This window comes from Terrapene carolina, unplaced genomic scaffold, assembly GCF_002925995.2.
Source record: "Terrapene carolina triunguis isolate 2854851 unplaced genomic scaffold, T_m_triunguis-2.0 Scaffold174, whole genome shotgun sequence".
Taxonomy (NCBI): Eukaryota; Metazoa; Chordata; order Testudines; family Emydidae; genus Terrapene; species Terrapene triunguis.
In genome coordinates, this window is record NW_020664525.1 from 2,960,177 (window position 1) to 2,984,495 (window position 24,319).

Below are 24,319 nucleotides of genomic sequence, written 5' to 3' on the forward strand. Positions count from 1 at the left end.
TCTTTAAAATACAGCCAACTCTCCTGGATTCCTTTCCTCCTCATATTAGCCACCATATAACATAGTGCTGTAAATGGACACAGACAGCTATAACATAGTGCTGTCTACAGCAGAGGTTAGGTCAGTATAACAGTATCGCTCAGGAGTGTGGACTTTTCACACCCCTGAGTGACATAATTATACCAATGTAAGTTTATAGTGTAGACCTGGCCAGAGACACAAGGTGAGTGAGGTAATATCTTTTATTGCACCAACTTCAGTTGGTGAGAGAGACAAGATGGTCCAATAAAAGATATTACCTCACCAACCGTGTGTCTCTAATACAATACATATAGTCTTTAAAATTATTTATTGATTGAAGCCAATGCTTTCCTGGAAAGATTTTTAAAATCAATACACCTCTACCCTGATATAACGCTGTCCTCGGGAGCCAAAAAATCTTACCGTGTTATAGGTGAAACCGCGTTATATCGAACTTGCTTTGATCCACCGGAGCGCGCAGCCCCGCCCCCCCGCTTTCGGGTTATATCGGGTCGTGTTATATCGGGGTAGAGGTGTATTTTTAAGATATGCAGCTGGTTTACCTGGCAGCCAAAGACTAAAATGTCAAGTGATAAAAATACTGATTTAAAAATCTTTCCAGGAAAGCATTGGCTTAAATCAGTAATTTTAATCACTTGACATTTTAGTCTCTGGCTGCCAGGTAAAGCAGCTGTATATACTCTATACCAAATCCATACTTATCCCAATGGCTGAGGGGGTGGGGGAGACATTCCCTTTAAAGAAAGTCCCCTAACAAGCTATTCTGAGTGGTGCAGGTTATGACCAGTTACCCGGGAGACTGAATTTCTCTCTTTCCTCTGTTTCAGAGTCCCAAGGGCACATTAATAAATGTAGGCAATATATTTTAAATAAATTAATGCATATTGGATAGAGCAAAGCACCACTAGCTACAGTATAATACTGTAACTTAACAAATTGCATTGCTGATAATCAGACGTTCACCAGAGTGGGTGGTACTTGACAAACTTTGGCAACTGCAGCAGAGTTGTGAAACTAGAATTGCCAGTTTTTTTTCCTGTGGTTCAGTGTTGCTTATAAGAAGGCTTTACCGTTTGCATCTCAGTGTGAATTCTCCCTCTCCTCTACATAGATCAAACCAGAAGCAATGCTAGAAAGTTAACAAGAAACACAAACATTCTAAATACAGTGCCCTGGAAAGTCAGAGTTTTAGGGACACACTTTTCCACTCTTTCCAGAGTTCTGTATATACAATGAAACCTTACTACCTTGACTGGGCAGGTAATTGCGAAAGGTAATTGTCAAAGTACTCGATACCCATGAGTCATTTAACAGTCACTAGTGCTGAATATTGCAGAATGATCTAATTTTCTAAATATAACCTAGCATTACAATCTCCACCTGGGTGGGACATAAAATAACAGATGTCCTGCAACACCTTTAAGCATTTTAACATTTGTAAATTTATAGTCCGTGAAATAAAATTGACTAATGTAGGGGCAGTACAGTGTATTTGTGATCAAATATATTTTAATGCTGCTTCAAGGGCTGAAGGGTAAAAAAGGCATCTCCAAAGAGCATACGGATTATGCATATTACCTGTTCCAAAGCATCTATGCCCTTTGAAATGTATTCAGTGAGTATCTTAGAGGTCTCTGCTCAACCACTGAAGTTAATAGATCTAAACTGTTTAGAACTGGGACTATGACTCATGTTTGAACAGTACCAGGCCCATGTTGTTAGACTGCAGGTTCTAGGGGCATGCATATTATGTATGTCGAGTGCTGAGCACCATACATAACCTTAACATTCTGGGACTACAAAGGTCTGAGACACTTTTGGGGACAGCTTAAGTGACTTGCTGTACATACAGTTTTTCAACAGGTATATTTGCACTTTATTCTTCCATGGCAAAGCTAGACGTTATCTTAGAACTCAAATACCTTAATTAAAAAAGGACAGTAATTTTCCATGAGAGAAATATCTAATTTGCCTTTCGGTGTGTGTGTGTGTGTGTGTGGCGGGAGGTGTGGGGTGGGGAAAAAAGGAAAGTTAATATTTACAGTAGTGATATGAAGTAAGGTGGCTGTATTGTGAAGAAATAAAGATACCAACTCCATTCAGTTAAATGTACCGAACTCAAGTTTCAATTCCCACTATGTGAGTGATAATGGATGTAATGCTGTGAAATTGAGATGGTTTACTTCCTCAAAAATGGAGGAAAGGAGTTTGCTAATAAGACACATAATAAAAGTCCTTACGCTTGATTGAACTTTTTTCTGTGTATTTCTGTGAAGTTTATGCAGTCTATTCTAGATTTTACTGACACTTAGGCCTGGTCTACACGGCAGGGGGTGTCGATGTAAGATACGCAACTTCAGCTACGGGAATACCGTAGCTGAAGTCGACATATCTTATTACAACTTACCTCCCGTCCTCATGGCGTGGGAACGACGGCCGCGGCTCTCCCGTCGACTCCGCTACCGCCGCTCGTTCCGGTGGAGTTCCGGAGTCGACGGGGAGCGCGTTTGGGGATCGATATATCGCGTCTTAACGAGACGCGATATATCGATCCCCAATAAATCGATCGCTACCTGCCGATACAGCGGGTAGTCTGGATGTACCCTTAGATGCAATTGCTTGAACTCATTAGCTGGTATGGATCAGTTAAGTGGCTACTTTTGCCAAAAATAATTTCAGTTAGAGGTAAGCTTTGCTTAATTCTCAGGTAATACCTTAATGTGAACCTTTCTTCTTATCATTTTGTCGGGGGCCTCTTTCTCTTCTATTTTGAATGGTGGGTATACTTCCTAAGGGGGATTGACGCTTCCCTATAGTATAGGAATTCTGGTGAAAGCTGGAATTCTCACTATCAGAGCACTTTACCTGTCCTCACAGCGTCTAGCTGGAGAGTCTAGTGGGGTGAAAAGTTGAGGGCAGTTGTGTGTAAATGTGTAGTGACCATGATTTAGAGCATCACTTTCACTTTTTCTACTCTGGGCCAGATTCTAACTAAGGCTGGATGAACCACTCAAATCTTCAGGGAAAAATTCTCAAATCTTAAGGGAAAAATTGAGTGGCGCTTTTGTCCCTTCTGAGGTTTGAAAAGCTAACTGAGCTTATTGTAGACTTTCTTCACTCGACTTTCTCCTTCCAGTTTTTGTCTGGGATTATAAGAATAACAAATGTCACTCTAGAGGGTATTTTGTCATTTCCAAATCTGCTGAAATGAAGTGCTAGAAATCTCACAAGGCCTGTGCTTGACAGATTTCCAGACCGGAGGTTTTGGATATGAATAGAACATTTGGATATTTTAATCTAACCAAGCTGAAGTGAATTTTCTTAGGTTTACCAATGCCCTTCAATAATTTTAGTCTCCATTGTGCAGCATGCACACATGCAGATCATGCTTAGTCAACTGCGGTGCTCATGTATGCACGTGTATACATCAGATTAAGAGAAAACAGATGTACGATGCTTTTTGACAGTGAACATGTTATCTAATTTTGGGGATAAAGATAAGTATGACCAGCATAAAATAGTAAGTGTATAATATTATGCCTCTCTTTCTTCAGAGCCTCTGTTACTTAAGTGTTCAAAAATAAACATACAAATTTTGACAGAGCCCAGTTACCATCTTTTGTTAATATAAATGTTTCCTCTATACATATTCATACAAATACAACAGTCTTTTCTTTAAATGACAGCACAGAAAAACTTTTGAATACAAGTGATAACTATAGGTAAAATGTCTGCATGAAGATGTTATCTACCTGTGTAGCATAACATGTTGTTATGGAAGGTAGGGCCATTACATACATCTGTAAGAACTCATTTGCCACTACAAGTAAAGTCTTACTGCGTCATCTCCTTTATTTCATGCTTCAAGTTAGTGCTTCAAGTTAAATTGTCTGGCATCTATTACATTGTTTGATTATACTTCTCTTCACAGGCTGAAGCAAGGCTCGCAGCAAAGCGAGCAGCACGAGCAGAAGCACGAGAGATCCGAATGAAAGAACTTGAGAGACAGCAGAAGGAGGTACGTGTAAAGTTTTCAGTGGGTGTTTTGATCTTCTCTACCTCCCTCAGAATAGGCTCCAAGGCCCTGGAATTACTAGTGGATCTTCTGTTAGCTGAAATACTAATAGCCCTAGTTGGGCCTCTGATGGTTAAATGGTACTGGGACTAAGATTGTGGATAAAAATGGTCTGAAAATGCAGGGACTGTGCAGCAGCAATGTATCTGGGGATTGGTCCTGCTCTGAGCAGGGGGTTGGACTAGATGACCACCTAAGGTCCCTTCCAACCCTGATAGTCTATGATTAAAAATTTTGGGGGAAGGGATAGCTCAGTGGTTTGAGCACTGGCCTGCTAAACCCAGGGTTGTGAGTTCAATCCTTGAGGGGGCCATTTAGGGATTTGGGGCAAAAATCTGTCTGGGGATTGGTCCTGTTTTGAGCAGGGGGTTGGACTAGATGACCTCCTGAGGTCCCTTCCAACCCTGATATTCTATGATTTGTTCCTCATGAGCCAGTGTAATTATAACTGGAGCATACGTGATTGATTTGTAACTAGGGTTGGATATTTTTTGTTTATAATATAAACGTTGTTGCTTTTTCTAGCAATTGGTTAGAAAACCATCTTGTAAGTATAGAGGAGACACCTCTCTCTACGGTTTATAGCTCTCGCAAAATTAGTACTGATGGGACATTAGTTAATCATCCTTGCAGTAAAGTAAACCAAGCTGTATGACTGTGGTATTGACCTTGTGTGGATTACACCTGTCTTTTTAAGAATGATGATAATCTCAGACTAAGGTCACCATTGGCACAGCTGCTGACTGTAGAAAACTGAGCGCATGAAAATGTCACTCTTCCCCCATGATAAATTGTACCTCTTTACTACCAGCCAAGTCTCTTTAACACCTTAGAAGATTGGCCTTTTTTCTACTGCCAGACAAATAAAGTTGTGCATGGGGGTATGTTAAAATAAAATCTGTAGTCTGCAATATGATGGGATAGCTTAATTTTGGTAATTAATTGATCTTTGACTATTAGCGGTAAATATGCCCAATGGCCTGTGATGGGATGTTAGGTGGGGCGGGATCTGAGTTACTACAGAGAATTCTTTCCAGGGTGTCTGGCTGGTGAGTCTTGCCCACATGCTCAGGGTTTAGCTGATCGCCATATTTGGGGTCGGGAAGGAATTTTCCTCCGGGTCAGATTGGCAGAGGCCCTGGGGGTTTTTCGCCTTCCTCTGCAGCTTGGAGCACGGGTCACTTGCTGGAGGATTCTCTGCACCTTGAAGTCTTTAAACCACGATTTGAGGACTTCAATAGCTCAGACATAGGTTAGGGGTTTGATACAGGAATGGGTGGGTGAGATTCTGTGGCCTGCATTGTGCAGGAGGTCAGACTAGATGATGATAATGGTCCCTTCTGACCTTATAGTCTATTATTCTATGTTAACAATTTTACAGACCTAGGAGACTTGTTCTGCTCGTGTTGAATCTGACAGGTCAAGAGCTGTACTAAATATCAAACTCTCCCTCCCATATTGAGTAATTGAGATCAATATTTGCATCTTGGGGGAATAAAAGCTAGAAGAGGACTGACAGGGCACTATCTGGAACAAACATCTGGATCAGTTACTAGAATTGGCAAGATAGTGCTGTCCAGAGAAGCTTATGCACCCTGTAGGCACGCACATCTAATGAACCAGGCAGATGTTCCTATGGGTGCTGTTATAAGAATTGATTCTTCTAACAAATACAAGCGGATAGGGATGTTAGGGATGAAACAAAGGAAGACTGGGAAATAGCTGCTGGAGAGATATCACTAGCTGAGCAGGATGCTGTTTGAAGAAGTGTCTTTTACTGCTACAGTTGCTTCTTATGATTGAATGGAATGCTCTTTTTGCAGCCTCAGCCAAGCCAAAAGGTTTGCATGGCTGGCAGTGTATTTATATTGTAGAGCCCCCTGCAGTGCCTAAGTCATGAGTAATAGGCTTTCCTAAACAACATTAGAAGAATCCATGGTAAACAAATGACGACACTAGTCAGATAGCAAATGCCCATAGACATTAAAGCAGCCGATAATGATATTACCTTCTAATTTCATAGTAATTACAAGGCAGTTGATGACCTCTTCTCTTCTCTGTTAGACTGAAAACAGATACTACCAACAGCAAACTGGTAAATTGCAACTTAGCAGACTTCAAATAGCTATCAAAACATAAACAGCTCTCTCAAGAGGCTTTGCTCCATTTCCTTGTAGCTAATAAATGAAAACCTACTGAAATGAAACTTTTTGGAAAAACTTCATACGGTATATAAAAGTCCTCTAAAAATCTTCCAAAATTGCCACAAGCTTAATCAAACATACACCTACTATATATTTTGTAATTCTCAGTGGGATAAAATGCATAGTAGTATGTATGTTCTGCATGTTTATTTTATATTTTGCATGCTCAGTATTCAGAAAAACCTAATTCCCGGGCCCATGAGAGGACAGAGCTGGAGAGAGTGGCTACAGATGCTGTTTTATATTGACAAGAGTGTATTACAGACATTAGAAGGTCAGAAGGCATTGTTGTAGCATATATTAAACCACCCGCGAGGAGATTTTTTTTATTTTTAGCATTTAAACCTACCTTGGACGAGAACACTTTGTAGCATCAGTAGTCAGAAGGGCATTTAACCTCTTTTATGACGAGAAAGGAAAAAACTAATCTGTTCCTGAGCTACATGCAGTAAAGCAGTAAAATTCACACAGCTGCCATGCTGAATAACTAAGACTCAATGCACTCATTTTATTTACTGTAGAGGGTTTTGATGGAGGCATTTATAACAGTTAAGGACCAATCAGTTAGTGAATGTGTGTGCACTTTCTCGTGCTTAACGCAATGCACATGGCCTGAGAGATCTGCTTAGGCAGCATGGATCAGTTAAGAAAATATGTACATTGTTAGAGTCCTTATGTTAAAACCTTCCAGATGTTATCACTGCAAGCTAAGTAACTTTTTTTTAGCCTTACAAAAATGACAGTATCACTTTCAGTCACAGTGAGGCAGTGTGGTTTCAATGGGGGACTGGAAATTGGTCCCTCTAGCTCAGGGGCCAACTTTTTGGCCTGGGGACCGCATCGGGTGTCAGAAATTGTATGGAGGGCCGGTTAGGGGAGGCTGTGCCTCCCCAAACAGCCAGGCATGGCCTGGCCCCGCCCCCTATCCGACCTCCCTGCTTCTCACCCCTGACGGCCCCCCCGGACCCCTGCCCCATCCACACCCCCCACTCCCTGTCCCCTGACCACCCCCGGACCCCTCGCCCCTAACTGCCCCCCGCCGCCCCATCCAACCCCCCCTCCTTCCTGACTGTCCCTCCCGGGACCGCTGCCCCATCCAACCACCCCTTCTCCCTGACTGCGCCCGGACCCCCTGCCCCTAACTGCCCCCCACAGCTCCATCCAACACCCCCCTCCTTCCTGACCGCCCCCAAAACCCCTGCCCCTGACTGCCTCCTGCCACCCCATACAACCCCTCCTCTCCTTCCTGACTGCCCCCCCCGACCTCTGCCCGATCCAACCACCCCTTCTCCCTGACCGCCCCCAGAACCCCTGCCCCCATTCAACTCCCCTGTTCCCCGTCCTCTGACCGCCCCGACCCCTATCCACACCCCCGGCCCCTGACCAACCCCCGAACTCCCCTGCCCTCTATCCAACCCCCTCCCCCGCTCCCTGCCCCCTTACCACGCTGCCTGGAGCACCAGTGGTTGGCGGTGCGGCTGCACCAGGACAGGCAGCTGCACCGCCCGGCTGGAGCCAGCCATGCACCGCGCAGCACAGAGCACCGGGTCAGGCCAGGCTCTGTAGCTGTGCTGCCCCGCCCAGAGCGGGCGCAGTGAGCTGAGGCTGTGGGGAAGGGGGAACAGCAGGGGAGGGGCCAGGGGCTAGCTCCCGGGCCTGGAGCTCAGGGGCCGGGGAGAACGGTCCCGTGGGCCGTAGTTTGCCCACCTCTGCTCTAGCTTCTGTTCCTAATTCATCCAACTAGTGCATAACATTAGTGAAGTCTCTCAACCTTTGCTTCATTGTCCCTACTTGTTAAGTGGGGATTTTGCTTCACAGAGATAAAGCTGAGATCTCTGTGTAACATACTTTAATATCAGTGTAGGAAATTTGCTGTATAAAAGCTTAGTATAAATAATATCTATCTAATCCTTAGTTTGAATTTTATTGCATGCAGAATGAACTATGCATTTTTATTACAAGAGCTGACTATTAAAACATGTGTAACCAGGTTCTTCAGACTACTCATATGTAGAGCCTGGAGCCAAAGGCTGGCTCCAGGTATGTAGTGAAAGCTGATCAGTAAATGGGAGAAATAGATGGTGGAGGGCCAAATTCCAACCTCTCCTTTGGCAGAATTTACTTGCATTCCATGGATACAATTGAGGGCAAAAATTGGTGTATAGTTACAAATTCCTTCTCTTTACCTAGAGGCTAAAAATATCCTTTTTAGTCATTTCTTCCATCCACAGTTTTTTTCTTTTAAAGAAATGTGTGAACCATGATGTATATTGCACCTTACTTCGGGCATGCTTATTGTTGCTTGTGTGGGTTAAGCTCATTTGGCTGCCTATACAACACTGTTTTATTTTGTAGGTCCTCCTGATGAATCCAGAATTTTCTGTGTGCAGTAATGATAAATTTACCAAGTTATTTTAGTGAAAACTACAAAACAATTGTACAATAATTCCACTAGAAACAATTGTAACTGCACAACAGCCTCCTGATTAATGTTTGCAGTAGAGTAGAATTAATGTTACGAATTAATTCTTAATTCTGTCTTTTAAAAGCAGACCTGAGTTCAGCTCCTGGTGACCCCTCCAGTGGGGCAATTTAACATTCACAGCTGTGGCAGATAGAACAGAAAAAAGGGCAGAATCTCTCCACTTGGAGTGATGAGGATAGAACAAGGTTTGGCTAATTTGAGGGGTAAAGTGAGTGGGCATGGCATGGCATGAGACAAGGGAGGGAGGGGAAAGGGGACCAGCATGTTTGGGGGGAGGAGCAAGGTGGTTGTCTCATTTGACAGGAAGCCAGGCACCTTAAGAACAAACAAACAAAAAGTCCCTGAAAAATGTAACAGGGCTTCAAGTTGGGTCAAGCTGGACGCAAGAACCAGGGTCTGTGATATGCTGATACATCAAGAAGATCAGCGGGGCACTAGAAAACCTGGAGGAGGAGGAGTGGCAGGAAGAGGGACCGAAGGTTACATTTGGTAGTGTATAGGATCCCTAAAAAAATAGCAAATGAGTTGCTTTTTGTTGTTTTGGGGAAAAATACAAATTGCTTTGAGCCTTGGGAGAAGCAATTAGTAAAGTTAATCCAAGAGAAATCTCTCTTTTGATAATGAGCAATTGAACAAAGCACTGTCCAGGAAGCTGGGAGCATAGTGGCACCAGAAGAGTTGTATGGATTCTTAGCAGCAGAGAATGGAGATACCCTAGAAGGAATTTACCAATTACAGCTGGTGCCAGCTAGTAATCCAGGTTTAGGGAGTGAAGAGGGGGATAAAGAAAGAAAGCCAGGGAATTGGAGGAGACCATGTCTAGAACATTAAGAATGGAGTGTCCACAAGGACTGAAGAAACAAGAAGTTGACTGGAACTCTGAGAGAAATGCCAGCACAATGGAAAACAGAACCAATATGAACTGGAAATGTAGAGATTGCATAGTCCGTGTCTGAACAGCTCGATAAACCACACATCCGTGCCATATGGAACACAGACCACAAATTGTTCCTTAAATATAAGGACAGTTTAGACATTTGCTTGATTAGCTTTTGAAAGGGAATGCACACGTGAGAGGATGGCTAGTGGGAATAAAACAGTTCTATAAACAGTGCATCTTAGACATGAACACTGACCATCACAAACCCCAAAATACTAGGCCAGAATGTCTAATTAGCTGAGCACTGGATAAGCCACCAACCAGAGGCAGAGAGAATGGACAAAGTGATGGGGGCAGGGCACGACCCAGCTAAATTGCAGATTTTTGATGTACCAGAGAGCAGCAACATTTTAACAGGGGAAGTGTGTGTGTGTGTGTGTGTGTGTGTGTGTGTGTGTGTGAAATTACATGTATCACGAGTTTAAAGTATGATCGTTCTATAATCTCTAGAAGTTAGGATCAAATCCATTTGGAGCACTCTGCTTCTATGATGTATAAAATAAGCTTCCTCTCCTTTGGGGTGAGGAAATCAGAAACTGAACCCATTAGTACAGTATGTAAGAACATAAGAGCTGCCTAGGTCGGACCATAGTCCATCTTGCCCAGTATCCTGTCTCCTGGAGTGCTCTGTATCAGAGCTTCAGGGGGAGTGTACAGAACAGGGCAGTTATGGAATGATCCGTTCCTGTCTTCCATTCCCAGCTTTGGGTGGTCAGAGGTTTAAGATTGCTATGAGCATGGTGGTGTGACCCTGATCATCTTGGCTAAGGGCCATTGATGGACCTATCCGCAAATAGCTTAGCCAGTTCTTTTTTGAATCCAGTTATACTTTTGGCCACCACAACATCCCAAGGCAGTGAGTTCTACAGGTTGGTTGTGATTGTGTGCAATGTACGATGCTTCTGGTACTAAATTCATTGCACACACACTTTTATACCTGCCTCTGGAAATTTCCATTACTTGCGTCTGATGAAGTGGGCATTCACCCACGAAAGCTTATGCTCCAATACTTCTGTTAGTCTTAAAGGTGCCACAGGACCCTCTGTTACTTTTAGGTATGTCTTGCTTGTAACCTCATGGACACTTTTACATCCTAGTGGGAAAGGGAGGTACATATCACTGAAAAATGTTTTGGGGATGGCATGATTTGGGAATGGGCCTAGCATATACCTTTTGTTTTTGTTTTTAAAAAAAAACCCCAAATAGATGTCAAGTGGGCGAAGCCTAGGGTTAAAGATTCCTAAGGTAACACTTTCACCATCCGTTGGCTAGAATCTTTGTATAAACCATTTTGAGTCCTAGGTGGTTGAGAGACCCCCCGGAGAATACCTTTAAAAGGAAAAAGAACTGTCTGATCTTGAGGTATTATTTAGGGGAAAATGGACCTATCCTGGAGTGCATGGTCGCAGTAACCCAGGGGCTAGCCATTGTAAGGGATGTGGCAAACCTGTGAGCCATGAAGAGGGCAAAAATAAAATAAGGATCTAGAGGTTATACTCACAAGTTTGTTTAATGTAGAAATATAACTCTCTTGTAAATCTTTGTCACTTAGAAAAGAAGAGCAGTATAATCCTGTGAAGTTCCAACCTATCATGTTCTACAGTGTAGACATACTTTTCAAATTCCTATCCCTACACAGTAAAATCTTCTTCCTGTTCTTAATTAAGAGTAAAACAGATTTTGATTATGTACATTAAAACATGTCCTGAAAGTGATTTCTTTCTATTGCAGCATACTAGTTCTCTGTGTATAGGCATAGTTTGACTTCTGTATTTGGGGGGTAGCAATTCCAGTCAGGCCGATGGGGCTGCCTGTGATGGTGGGGGCCTAATTCTGCGCTTGCCCGAGGCTTGCCATTTGAGGGGGGAGCAGTACCCACCCTACTTCCACACCAAATTACACCCCTGGTTCTCTGCTGTAGGTTTATGGTTCCAAGGAGACACCTTTGGAAAGGATTGAATGTAAAGCTGCTCTTATCAAAGAAATCACCCACTACAACACTTCATTGCATCAGTGTTTCAGAATGGTTCATTTTGACTCCAACTTGCATTTTGATCCAGCCACCTAATCTTGGTGAAGTAATGAATTTATTTGTGGCAACTCTTCTCAGCTGAGGCAGGATTATTGCCCCAGAGACAGAAGAAAAATGATTGTCCTTCAGCAGCATGGGTTACATATGGCTTTTGAAGTTGGAGGGCTTAGGCATTGGGCAGTAACAGTGTTGTGGGGAGTAATAGATTTACATGAATTTCTTTTGCTTTTTGTAATATTTCCCACTTTTTGTTGTATCTTTTTTGGTTCAGAGGAGAGGTAAAGGATCCCCAGTTCTTAGTCTAGGGACCAATATAATTTCATCCCTGGGGCCATGGGAGGTAGATAGAGCCCTCGTCTGCGGCAGATGCCAACATAATTGGTTATATTAACTATTCATAACAGGCAACAATTGTTTTTCACCCTTCCTAACCCCTTTCTAAACTGTCCTTACTCAGCAGGAGCTGAAGCAGTGGTAGAACTAAGGGCTTGTCTACACTTATAGTGCTGCAGCGGCGTCGCTGTAGCGCTCAGTGAAGACACTACCTGCGCCAACAGGAGAGCTTCTTCTGTCAGTGTAGATACTGCACCTCCCTGAGAGGCAGTAGGTATGTTGATGGGAGAAGCCCTCCAGTCGACATCGCACTGTCTATTCCCCTGGAGCGATGTAGTCATACTCACATAAGTTGGTAGTGTAGACCAGGGCTCAATCTTCTCTCGCACTGTGTTGGCATCAGTCATACAAACTCTGCCCTTGGTTGTAGCGTTACTGTCAGTCTACCGCCAGGGCACTGTACTCTTATGTTCCTTACTGGGAGAAATGACTGCATATGTTCAGGCTCCTGTTTTTAATCAGTACAACAATAACAATTTCTATAAAGCAGAAGGAATTCCTGAATATACAGCTCAGTTTTTCTGAACAGGGAAGTGCCTAAATCAGAGAGATTACCAAGATGTAACTGAGAGAGGAATGTTTTTCTAAAATTTTTCTCTGGCTGTAGAATAAATTAAATTCTTATCTCTTATTTAAGAAATACAATATTCTGCAGCAATGATACAAGACATTAACATTATTGTAAACCGTGCAGTTTTGTGAATAATTACTGTAGAAAGCTCAGATGTGTTTTATATAGAGGCACATTCTGGTTTATCCGCTGACAAGACTAAATATGTTTTGCTTTTTTTCTAGGGCATACAACTAGATACCACTGTTTAAATTGATAGTATTGTCTGAAGTGAAAAGAAAATGGTAATCTCATCCCACTCTTTCTAAACCTCAGCAGAAAATCTCTACGTGTCCTGTGACACATCAACAATCCGCTTGCCTTTGACTAACTCTACGACTGCCATTACTGCCAGAGTGAGGGGGTAGTGTAACACAAAATACCTTCATTGCTATCTTTCTATGGCTGCAGGACTTTCTTTTCTCACTTTCACATACAAAGCCAAAGGAGGAGGAAAATATATTTACTAGCTACAGCAAAATATTGATATAAACTTTTCTATAGTGTCCTTTCCTAACTGTTCCTTCAAGATGTATTTTTGTAAATAAATTAAGTTAATGAACGTGAAAGACTTGCAATTGTGATTCATTTCCATTAATCCCCTACTGAGTGGGAATTAAGACACTTTCTTTCCTTGCTTGGATTTAATGTCTGTAGGTCATGTGACCTGCTGACCCAGATCTGACACTGGGTAACTAGGATTCTGTGTGATAGCCATCTAAGGCTGGGAAGGTAACAGGCAGTGAGAGACCTACAAGGAAACAAAACTCCGTCTGGCTTGGCCTGGAGGGCAGGGAAGTTTTGGCTGGAATTTGTTTTCCACTTCTGTAAGGGAGAGAGACTGCTGTTCCTGTATTAAGATTGGCCTGTATTCGGTTTTGAGACTGCAAAGCAGCTAAAAACAGGTACTATGATTCACGGCAGGATAGAAAGGGGAAGAAGTGAAGATTATATGTGAACTAATACTGCATCATCCATAGACCTTCCGTCTTGACAATAGTGCTTACCTTTTTTCTGCCCCAGGATCTATCAATTTGATCATTTTTGTGTAGTAGCAAACATGTACCGTTTACGTTAAGTGGTACATTTATTGTAGATGTTGCAGTAACCAAGCCACAGTTAGCACTGTGGGCAATAATAAAGTAAAAAGAACAGGAGTACTTGTGGCACCTTAGAGACTAACAAATTTATTAGAGCATAAGCTTTCGTGGGCTACAACCCACTTCTTCGGATGCATATTGAGTGAAACATATCGAGGAGATATATATACACACATACAGAGAGCATGAACAGGTGGGAGTTGTCTTACCAACTCTGAGAGGCCAATTAAGTAAGAGAAAATTAAGTAATTGGCCTCTCAGAGTTGGTAAGACAACTCCCACCTGTTCATGCTCTCTGTATGTGTGTATATATATCTCCTCGATATGTTTCACTCAATATGCATCCGAAGAAGTGGGTTGTAGCCCACGAAAGCTTATGCTCTAATAAATTTGTTAGTCTCTAAGGTGCCACAAGTACTCCTGTTCTTTTTGCGGATACAGACTAACACGGCTGCTACTCTGAAACCAATAATAAAGTAGATTTTTTTTCTCTATTGAAATATTGTAAATACTAAAGAGTCCTGACTGCTTACAGATCTATTGATAGAAGAAAAAAAAATCTTTGATTATATAGCTGCAATAGGATATCCCTCTTAGTTTAAAAGTAATGGATAGTTATTGATTATGCTATTTATTATGGTTGACATTTATTCCTTTTGTTTAATCTTTCCCATGAAGGTATTTTCTTACTATATAAATTAATGTTTGGGCTTGCTGCAGAGCGGCCAAAAGGCTCTACATTCTGATAAACCTACTCTCTATTTTAAGGCTAAATTGGAAGCGGGAGGATTAATCTTAATTTATAAAGCAGTCTCTTTCCACTACTTTATTAGAAATTCAGGAGGGCTTTTTGAAGGATGTATTAGTTAATATTGGTGTGTTGAAGTATGGCTTTCAATATGGAAGACTTTATTCTACTTTATTTTTAGTTGGGACCTAGTCGTTTAGTTATATGATGACTTTCCATGTTGTCAGTGTGGAGTTATACCTATTTCTGTCAGACCTGGATGTAACCACCCTAATCCATGCATTTTCACCTCAAGAATGAACTACTGTAACTCCTGCAAGTTAATGTTAGTGGTTAATCAAAAATCCCATTTTTATAAAATGTAGCAGCCCGCTTCTTGATCCAGGCTAGCTGTTGACAGCACATTACATCATTACACTGTGCTCGCCACTCCCGCCCCCCACATTAACCTCTGGGTCCAAATCAAGGCCCTTGGCCTAATCATTAATGCCATTAATAAACTGGGTCCAGACTCTGAGACCATCTCTCTAGCTGCAAAATGCTACACTCATTGAGCACACAAACTTTTCTAATCTAAGTGTGAATATTTTAGGACTCAGAGGCAAAATTTTCTCTGCCCTGTCTCCAAACTGTGGAACATCTGCCAGACACCAGAATGTACCCATTTGTGAATGCTGTCAGAGTCCAGTGCAAACCTCACCTTTTTCTCAGCAGCCCATGCACAGTGAAAGATTCTGAAGAATGAAGATGAGACAGAGAGAGGTACAAGAAAATGAGAATGGTAAAGCAGGGAGAGAGGAAAAACAGGCTAAATAAGACCAATACCTCCTACACCTAACCTGCTTTTTGTGATGCATTTTTGCCAGCTAGATACAGTGAAAGGCAACTGAAAATACGAGAGAAGTGGAAATCTAGAGTTTAATAAGCATTCTTGCTCAGTCTAAATGAGCTGTAGGATATTTTAATTCATTTCCCACCCAGAGGCTCTCCTACTTTCCATATTCCAGATACCTACTAGATATTAGACTTATTGGAGCATTGGTTGTCAAAATATTTGCTCGACTTGCCCATTGGGATCAGATTTAAATTTCCATCCTTCACTCACTGAGATTGTAACAAAACCCATATACACATCTATACATTTCTGATGGATTTGCTCCAGACAACTTTGGGCAATGAGCATGTGGACCGAAGCCACTTCCAGTACCTAGAAGGCTGGCACATTCATGGGGCAAGCCACCATTAATATCCACAGTACCACCATCTCTGGGTTTGGGTTACCTGTCTCCTATTGACATAGGTTCTGCTCCATTGTTATCTCTGGACTCAGTCATCTTAGTCAGATTCGGAAGTGGGGTCTTTTGTGTCCCACAACAGACAGGAAGCTTACCCTCCATCAGAGCCCTGGGGTCCCTGGATGTCCCAACAGTGGGGACAATGCAAGGGACAATGGCCTGTGCAACCAGGGGGCCCTCCACTCCACAAATGGCAATGCTGTTTTATCTGGTCTCAGCAGAGAAGTCTCTCTCCAGAGCAGGCTTCCATTAACCACATTTTGGCACCTCCAACAGTAGTGCCTGACAGTTAGTTCCATTAAAGTACATTTGTGATTGTAATGTTCCACTCTGCAGTGAGTAGTTATGGAGTTAAAAAAAACGATTTACTATCAGATTTCTAAAATGATTGGACAGATTATTTCTTCTGGTACAAGAACCCCATGGGATTTCAACCTCATGCTAACAAAATTAATGGGGCCTTCCTTTGAACTTCTTACGACTTGCCTCCTACTCCACTTCTCTATGAAAATGGTGTTTCTGGTGCAATAACCTCAGCAAAGAGAGTGGGTAAATTAGGAGCCTTGGTTTCAGAACCTCTTTACACGGTTTTTCATAAGGATAACGTTTACCTCCATCGCCCAAAATTCTTGACAAAGATAGTTTTCAATTTCTACATTAATCAGGCAATTTATGTACCAACATTTTTCCAGAAGCCTCGTGTATACAGATGAGCAGAAGTTTCATTCATTGGATGTGAGAAGAGCATTGGCCTTCTACTTGGACTGCGTCCGACCCTTTACGCAGTTATTTGTTGCAATTGAACAAATTATTTGAAAGCAAACTGATTTCCATGCTGGACTTCCTTTTGGATTTTCTCTTGCATTTGTTTGTGCTGCTAGTTAGCTAATGTCACACTACCCCTAAAGTATCAGCTCATTTGACCACAATGCAAGTGGCTTCAGCAGCTTTCCTAGCACAAGTACCTATTCGAGACATTTGCAAAGCAGAATTATGGTCATTAGGGTACACGCTTTTGCTGCTCATTATGCCATTTCCCATCAGTCCAGGAACAATGCTAGTTTTTGGACATTTCTTCTACAATCACTGTTCAGATAGACTGCAAACCTGCCTCAATGTTGTTCTGCTTGTGTGTCACCTACAGTGGATAAGACGTGCAGTCACTTGAAGAAAAAATGGTTACCTACCTTTTTCATAACTGTTCATTGAGATGTGTTGCATATGTCCATTCCACAACCTGAACTCCTTCCCTCTCTCTTGGAGTTCATCCAGTAAGAAGATCCTGAAGGAGATTGGGGGTGGCTCTGCTCTCTTATACTAGCATGCAGTGGCGCATGACGATAGCACTCGAGTCACCCCGATGGGTACCACTGAGGGGAAAAGGTTCTCCAACAATGGTGCACAAGGTGCATGCTCAACTACAGTGGAATGGACATGGGCAACACATCTAGAAGAATAGCGGTTTTGGAAAGGTAGATAAAACTTATCTTCTATGCTCTTTCCACTTCTGTTGAACACCGACATTAGTACTTAAACAAAGTGTTTCTCCCTTATAGCTTACCTTTTCTTCCTAATTAATTTTGAAGTTATAATGCTGAAATATTAACTAATTCGAAAGCAACAGACTGGCATCAATACAGTATCATAGTGTCACAAAGATACACAAGTTGGTTGGTTAGCTGTGTGGGGAAGATCTAGGTCCCAATTATCCCCTCTGCATCTGTGCTCAGAGTTAATACTTCGGAGGCATTAACACAGACTCTGCAACTGCCCTTCACCATCACCCTGAGGGGAAATTTTGCACAGGCATAGCCTGTGAGATGGGATGCCTAAAGAAATGCCAAGGAGATCCTGGGTCTCTGAGTATCTCAAAATTCACTGATTTAGGGGGACTGAGTACTTGTCCATTCCGTAGCTGGACCAACCCGGCTCCCCACTCCGCATTGAATAATGAAGAGGAAATTCAGAGTTGAAACTGATTTGTATTCCGTAGATGGGCTTTTCCCCCCATAGAAGAGCGTGTGCCCCCTAGTTTCAGAAGTGATGGGATTTATTCAATATCTGTGAATCTCCAAAAAAATAGATGTTAGGTAAAATTAATGATTGATTGGCAGTTCTGCTATACTGGAGAATTAAGAGCTTCCTTAATTAACCAGCACTGTAAATTCTCTACATGTACAACAGAATGAATCCATTTTCCATTCCTCCATGGTTCAATTTTTTCCTACTATGTATCTGTTTAATACAAAAACTGCTTGTTGCTTAGAGGTACTAATACCAATTCAAAAGGAAACTTGTTCCATTCTGACAGGTTTCAGAGTAGCAGCCGTGTTAGTCTGTATCCGCAAAAAGAACAGGAGTACTTGTGGCACCTTAGAGACTAACAAATTTATTGTTTCACTCAATATGCATCCGAAGAAGTGGGTTGTAGCCCACGAAAGCTTATGCTCTAATAAATTTGTTAGTCTCTAAGGTGCCACAAGTACTCCTGTTCTTTGTTCCATTCTCTACACTTTTCTGTCTCTTTCAATACAAACACACTATTGTCATTTGTCTAAAAACTAAAGTAAATTCTTAGTCAGTAAACTAACTAGAGAAGAGAGCATGTGGGTAATTTTTTTGGTGTACTATTCAAACTGTTAGTAAGAAATTAGGCAACAGTTTGGTTAGTAGCAGCAGCAGCAGTGCAGTCATTACTGGCTGCAGACGTGCACTTTCAATCTGATCATTGGAGGCCTATTAACAATTACAATTAAAAGCTGGGCAGAGGAAGAGGAACACAGTTGGAAGCATTTGGGTGTACGTACAGGCTTTTGAGCAGTAACATTAGTCCTAGCCAACAGCTGACACATTTTCTGTATAACTGATGGATTGAAAATTGTACTTGATAATGCCGTTTTCTACTAGTTATTAAAATGTCATTGCTGCTCCTTGGCTAAGTACAACCCAGAAACAAAGCAGAGGATTACTAAGGGCTGGCAGTTTAATTTACAGCTAATGCTATTAAACTCATTTGATTTTATTGTAATAGTAGATGCATAATTGTCCTCTTGGATAGATATTTGGGTATCCACCATTTTGGAGGGAGGGTGGAATAGGCAAGTGGTGCAAATCCAATTCTCATCATCTGATCTTTGAAATGAAAGAATCTTGCCACAGACTCAGTGTAAAGCTTGAGAAATGTTTTTACAAGGTAACATGCAGCTACATCTGTTTCTGTATTATAGTATCAAGTGGGTGTAAAATCAGGAAGAGCATAATTTGACTAAGCTCAATATGACGGGGGCTGGAGAGGGAAAGCAGGGAAGTTTAATTTTGCAAAGGTTTCCTGGATTTCAATTATGGCTTATTTCTGTATTCACACTTTACTGTATGTACTATATAAACAACCTTTTCCCTTTACAGTAGGTTCTAAAATTGTATTGCTATTTATTAATTTATTCATACAAGCGTTTTTTTCTTTCCCAATTTCTTTCCTCTTCCCCTTTTTCCTGTAGATCTATCAGGTCCAAAAGGTAGGGTTTGTCTGGTCTCTTGTGTTATGATTTGCATGCATTTTTGTCACATCAGGGGCCTTGATGCCATTTCAGAAATAAACCCCCTCAAGAATGCATGGTACGCAGCAGGTTTTTTCTGTGTGGAACTATCCTTAACTATTATGTGATCTCCGTACCCTAACTGTCCCTCCTTTACCCCAGCTCTGAGAGTTCTGCTGGTAGTTAAGAAAATAATGTGCTTAGTCAAACATTTTAAAACAACCCTCTCCTCTGTCAAACACTCTTTTTAATTTCAGTATCTTTCTAGCTCATGTCTCATAATTTCAAGTTATTCCCTCCTGCTGATTTTCATGTAAATGGTCAGTGTAGTCAGCGAAAGATTAATTTGACAAATCAGGCATAATGTGAAACTGTATGGTGGCTTCATGTGTCATAAACTGTACAGTAGTTTGTGGAATGAATGCAAAAATTACAATTTTTAATGTTTATAATAGTTACTGATCATCAGCAAGTCTTCATGTTATGTCAAAATCTCAAGCTGTACAATACTTGCTGTGCATGAACTGTATAGCACCTAAACGGAAAAATTGTTTTAAAAAACCATATCATCTTGGGGAAGAAGGAAACCCAAGACTATATAAACCTGCTGTCATCCTCCTTATTTAATAAATGGTCCTTCTGAGACTGTTACCTTTCATTGCACCATAAGTGTCTTCTGTAAATCAAACTCTGGTTTGCTTTAACTTGTCACTTCAGTATCCTTTGTTGCATGTTTCACTAGCTGACCATGTAGTGTAGAGTTCTGAAAGTGCTGTGTTATGCTGAAAAGTGAGTGTGTAAAACTGACACTTTCTTATTGAAATGAGCTGCTATCTGTTCAGAGTAATAGCTTGATTACTTCAGTGACAAAAATAAATTTTAATCTCGTTATCCTTGCCGAACCAACTCTGTTTTGGGAGAGCAAGTTGAATTCAGTTTCTGCCTGCACGACAACAGAGTTGTTAAGTCCCAATTATGGGATCAAATTTAACCCTTAGTTACACTACATATGTACATCCCCATTGGAGGCATTCTGATTGTGCAGCTAGAACAAGGTAAAATTTGGCCTTCAGAATCATTACTATGTGAACCAGGAACTACCTAGTTTAACTTTCAAATCCCATTTTTAGTATTTAAAAAGCTGCCAGTTAGTTTTTTCTAACTCTTATAATTGGAGTAAACTTGATCTGGAATTCCTGGCAGATGTTAAAACTGGAACCTCACAATGCTATTTAATGTCACTTTTCTGATTAGAACAGCACTTGAAGCTCGCAATAGCATACTAACTACAAAGATCAAATGAATGGGTGAACGTAATTTTTCTTCTTGAAAATGTCCTAGAATTACTTAGCATTTGTAAGAGAAATCTGCAGGGAAACTAGATAATAGTCAACTTTGAATACTTGAAGAAAGAGACTTGATGTAGTTGGTTTGGCAAATGTCTGTAATACTTTCACATATTTAAAAGACTACCAAATATTTTCAGTCAATATGAGGTGATCATGTTTATATCAAAGCATTTTATAAATTAAAGAATAGAACCTCTAAGGCACTCAATAGCCTTTCTTTCACCAATGGTATTAAACCTTGTAGCTTTAGGTGAATGGAGGAAGGGAAGGCACAAAGGAGAACTGTAAAACTCCCCGGAGGTAAATTTGAGAAACATTGAAATCTTCTATGGGTATCTCCTTGTCCTTATTCACAAGACTGAATTCAGAAGGCCAAGTCACAAACAGTAGGATTAAGTATGCAGAAAGCATGGTTCACAAAACCTTGAGGATATTGTTAATTTTATTTATAAAAGCTTCCTATGCAAACCCAATGGCTTGGGTTTTTTATTTTCATGGAATTTTTAGGTTTGAATTGCATCATTTAAATCAATCTGGTTACCAGACAAAATTCCAAGCAAATTGTTTTGGAGAAAATGTGCCTTTTTAATCAGTTTACCTGTCCTGAATATTACAAAGCAAAATGTATAAGTTTTGCCAAACAGGACTCTGCAGTTGTCTAAACCAGTTCATTTATTTACAGGATTGGGACCTTACATTATATTTAATTTTGGGGTAGGTTGTCGTATATATTACATGTCTACCTCAGCACTTGTGATGAGATGCATAAAGCTTGTAACCATGGTCAGTTACTGAAGAAAGCACAAGAAGTACAAAAGAAATGTATTAAGCCCTACTTTGAAGTACACTTTGGATTCTTATTTCTTTGTGGCTAAGCAGTGTATGAGCATTGCAAGAGGTTCCTGAGCCCATGCTTAAATGCTTTGTGGAAAAGAGAAGCAATAACTTACGTGCCGAATTTTAAACATGCAAGTAAATTACCTTGCTGAATAAGAGTCTTTTTCTTTATGTTCCAGAATCATGATTGCATAGTGCTTTTAAACATATAAAGCACTAAATAAATGCTCTTATTTTTAATTATTTTAAAAATGTTTGATTTAAATGGCAGACACTGTTTTGGAAGCTTATATTCTAATATTTTTCATATTTGTATAAGACTGCAGTAAGCATCCATCCACCCATTCTCAATTGTTCCTCCAAGCCAATGATATCTATCAAGTTAATCATTCGGTTTTGTCTGCCCAGATTCTCCTAACTGAGCAGTCATGTTTATGATCTCCTTTGAAAAGCGCTGCTTTTCTCTTTCCGGGGCGGGCCGGGGGGAGTGGAGAGGCTCAGATCACCCCCTTTGGTTTGAAGGCACAGTTAGTCGAGTTGTTTGTAATCTGACAGAATTAGACAAGGAAAGCCAACAAATGTGTCTCTTTCACCAAGTTTTCTCATAAACTGATTGTTTTAGGAAGTAAGGTCAATTGAGTTGATGCTAAACACTGAGTATACCATAAAGACTTCTAGTTCTTGAATGTTTAACTTAAATGTTATGAGATCTAAACAAAATAGGAAGCCATGCTTTTAAAAACAATTCCCTGTCTCCCTCTCAAAGGCACTGCCAACAATGCAGGTACAGGCAAAGATTAGATGTGGGCTTATTTACAATAATACGAATCTTTTGGAGGAGAATATTAGTCAAATAAATTGTTCTGATGTGCATCTTCCTCCTAAACAGGAACTACCTGTGCTGATATTACTCCTTGTTTCCAGTGATTCTTCTTTATAGCAGTAATTCTTTAATTTTGTCATAACTTTCAAAAAGTTTGTCATACTATTTTGTGTTAAGTAGACTTTCATTAAAGCCCCAAAATAGAGCTTTTAATACAGTGTGTATATGGGAAGAAAAAACCTAAAATTGTTAATTTACTGAACTCTAAAGCACTTCTTGTCTAATCCAATCACAGAATCAATAGGGTTACTCCAGAGTTATGTAAAGAAAATATGAACCAAGAAACTGAAGGCTTTTTTCCTGGAATGCATATGTGATATTTGGTACTGAGTGGGTGTGGGCTTTCCAGACCTTACCCTCCACCTTTTGTGGTTCTGCACATCCTAAACTGTACTGCAGGTTCCTTATAATATGTAACCTCTTGCCATTCATGATGTTGTACCACTTTCATGATGATGGAAGTCGTGGAAAAGCCGATCACATTTTGAAAAGGCTCTTTTAAGAATTGTTCATTTTCGTAAGAGTACATGGAGATTAACTCTAAGTTAATCACTTTGTCTTCCCTCCAAGCATACAAATCCATGGTTTGCTGGAACTTTTCATCCTGAAAATGTTATGTTCAGATCCCTTGTAACAAGTCTTGACTGAACTGGGTCGGGAACCCAAGGCTCATTACACCCTTTCTCACTCCTTTCCCCACAGCTTTGCTTATGATTGGTTTAAAAACAACACAAAACGCTTTTCTTCCTCAGGCATGTGCTGCTTTTCACAGTGGCATGAAGGAGCTGAGTCACGCTCTGCAATTTGCAGCTTTGCACTGGCATGTTTGTCTAATCCTTGAGCATGCATGTTTGTGTGAGAGCCGGACTGTACAGCTCGGCAGAACCATGGCAATGCATGTCTCAAAGTTCAATGCTTCTCTTTCTCCTCTAAATTCTGTTTTTCCCTTTTCTGTCTATAGAAATATTATGGTCTGGATACAAAGTGGGGTGACATCGAGCAGTGGATGGTAGGCCTTGACCAACAAAGCTAAAAATAATTTTAACCTTGAAATCTTGTACAGCTTACAATGTTTTTGAAATTCCGTGGGACAGGTATATTGCTATATTTGAAGAATTAATTTCCAATCTTATGAAGACTGTTTTGAACTCTGCATCTGGAGTATTGCTTACGTGTGTTTTTGTTTGTAGTCAGTTTGAAGGGTCTAATGTATAGGATGTGATTATAGAAGCTGTTCTGCTTCACAAAGCTCTGTTCCCAAACTGTTTATTGGAATTAAAACACATTACAACTATTGCTGGCATTAGCAATAGGATATACCTTTTTTTGGTCTGAATTTTTGTGATAGTTTGAGTTCTCAATGTCTAAGTTGAATAAATACTTAAACCTTGGGTGGGTTGTAGCCAGGCATCTTTGCGTTGACCCTGTGATCCTCTTCAACTGTACCTTATACAGTATAGTTAGAAGGGCAAACACCAACATGAATGTTCTTACATTACTCTTGTGATGCTCCTGCTCCCATCAGTTCTGAAATCTAACTTCCTAGCTTTCACTATGTAGTAAGCCATTGGGGACTGGTCCTGCTTTGAGCAGGGGGTGGACAAGATGACTTCCTGAGGTCCCTTCCAACCCTGATATTCTATGATTCTATGAAACATAGATTAGCCTCTCAAGAATATCCAACTGTCCGATGGTCATAACATAAGATTGAAATAGTTGCTAAAAATGGATTTCTTGATTTAAAAGCACACACAAAAATTAGCTAAAGATTTGGAAAAAAGTTGTTATTT

The 24,319-nt window shown here is 40.9% G+C and overlaps 1 protein-coding gene across 3 annotated transcripts in view; it reads left to right on the forward strand.

Annotated features, from left to right (window-relative positions):
- The window catches only part of LOC113405137 (leucine-rich repeat flightless-interacting protein 2-like), a 186,701-nt gene that overhangs the window by 86,184 nt on the left and 76,198 nt on the right, over positions 1-24,319 (forward strand). For 2 of the 3 annotated variants that reach the window (XM_026653983.2, XM_026653981.2), the window contains exons 2-4: positions 3,974-4,060; positions 19,422-19,439; positions 23,491-23,538. In XM_026653983.2, coding sequence (XP_026509768.1) covers positions 3,974-4,060; positions 19,422-19,439; positions 23,491-23,538 — 153 coding nt within the window. The remainder of the gene's footprint in view (positions 1-3,973; positions 4,061-19,421; positions 19,440-23,490; positions 23,539-24,319) is intronic. The other variant, XM_026653982.2, reaches the window with a different exon arrangement.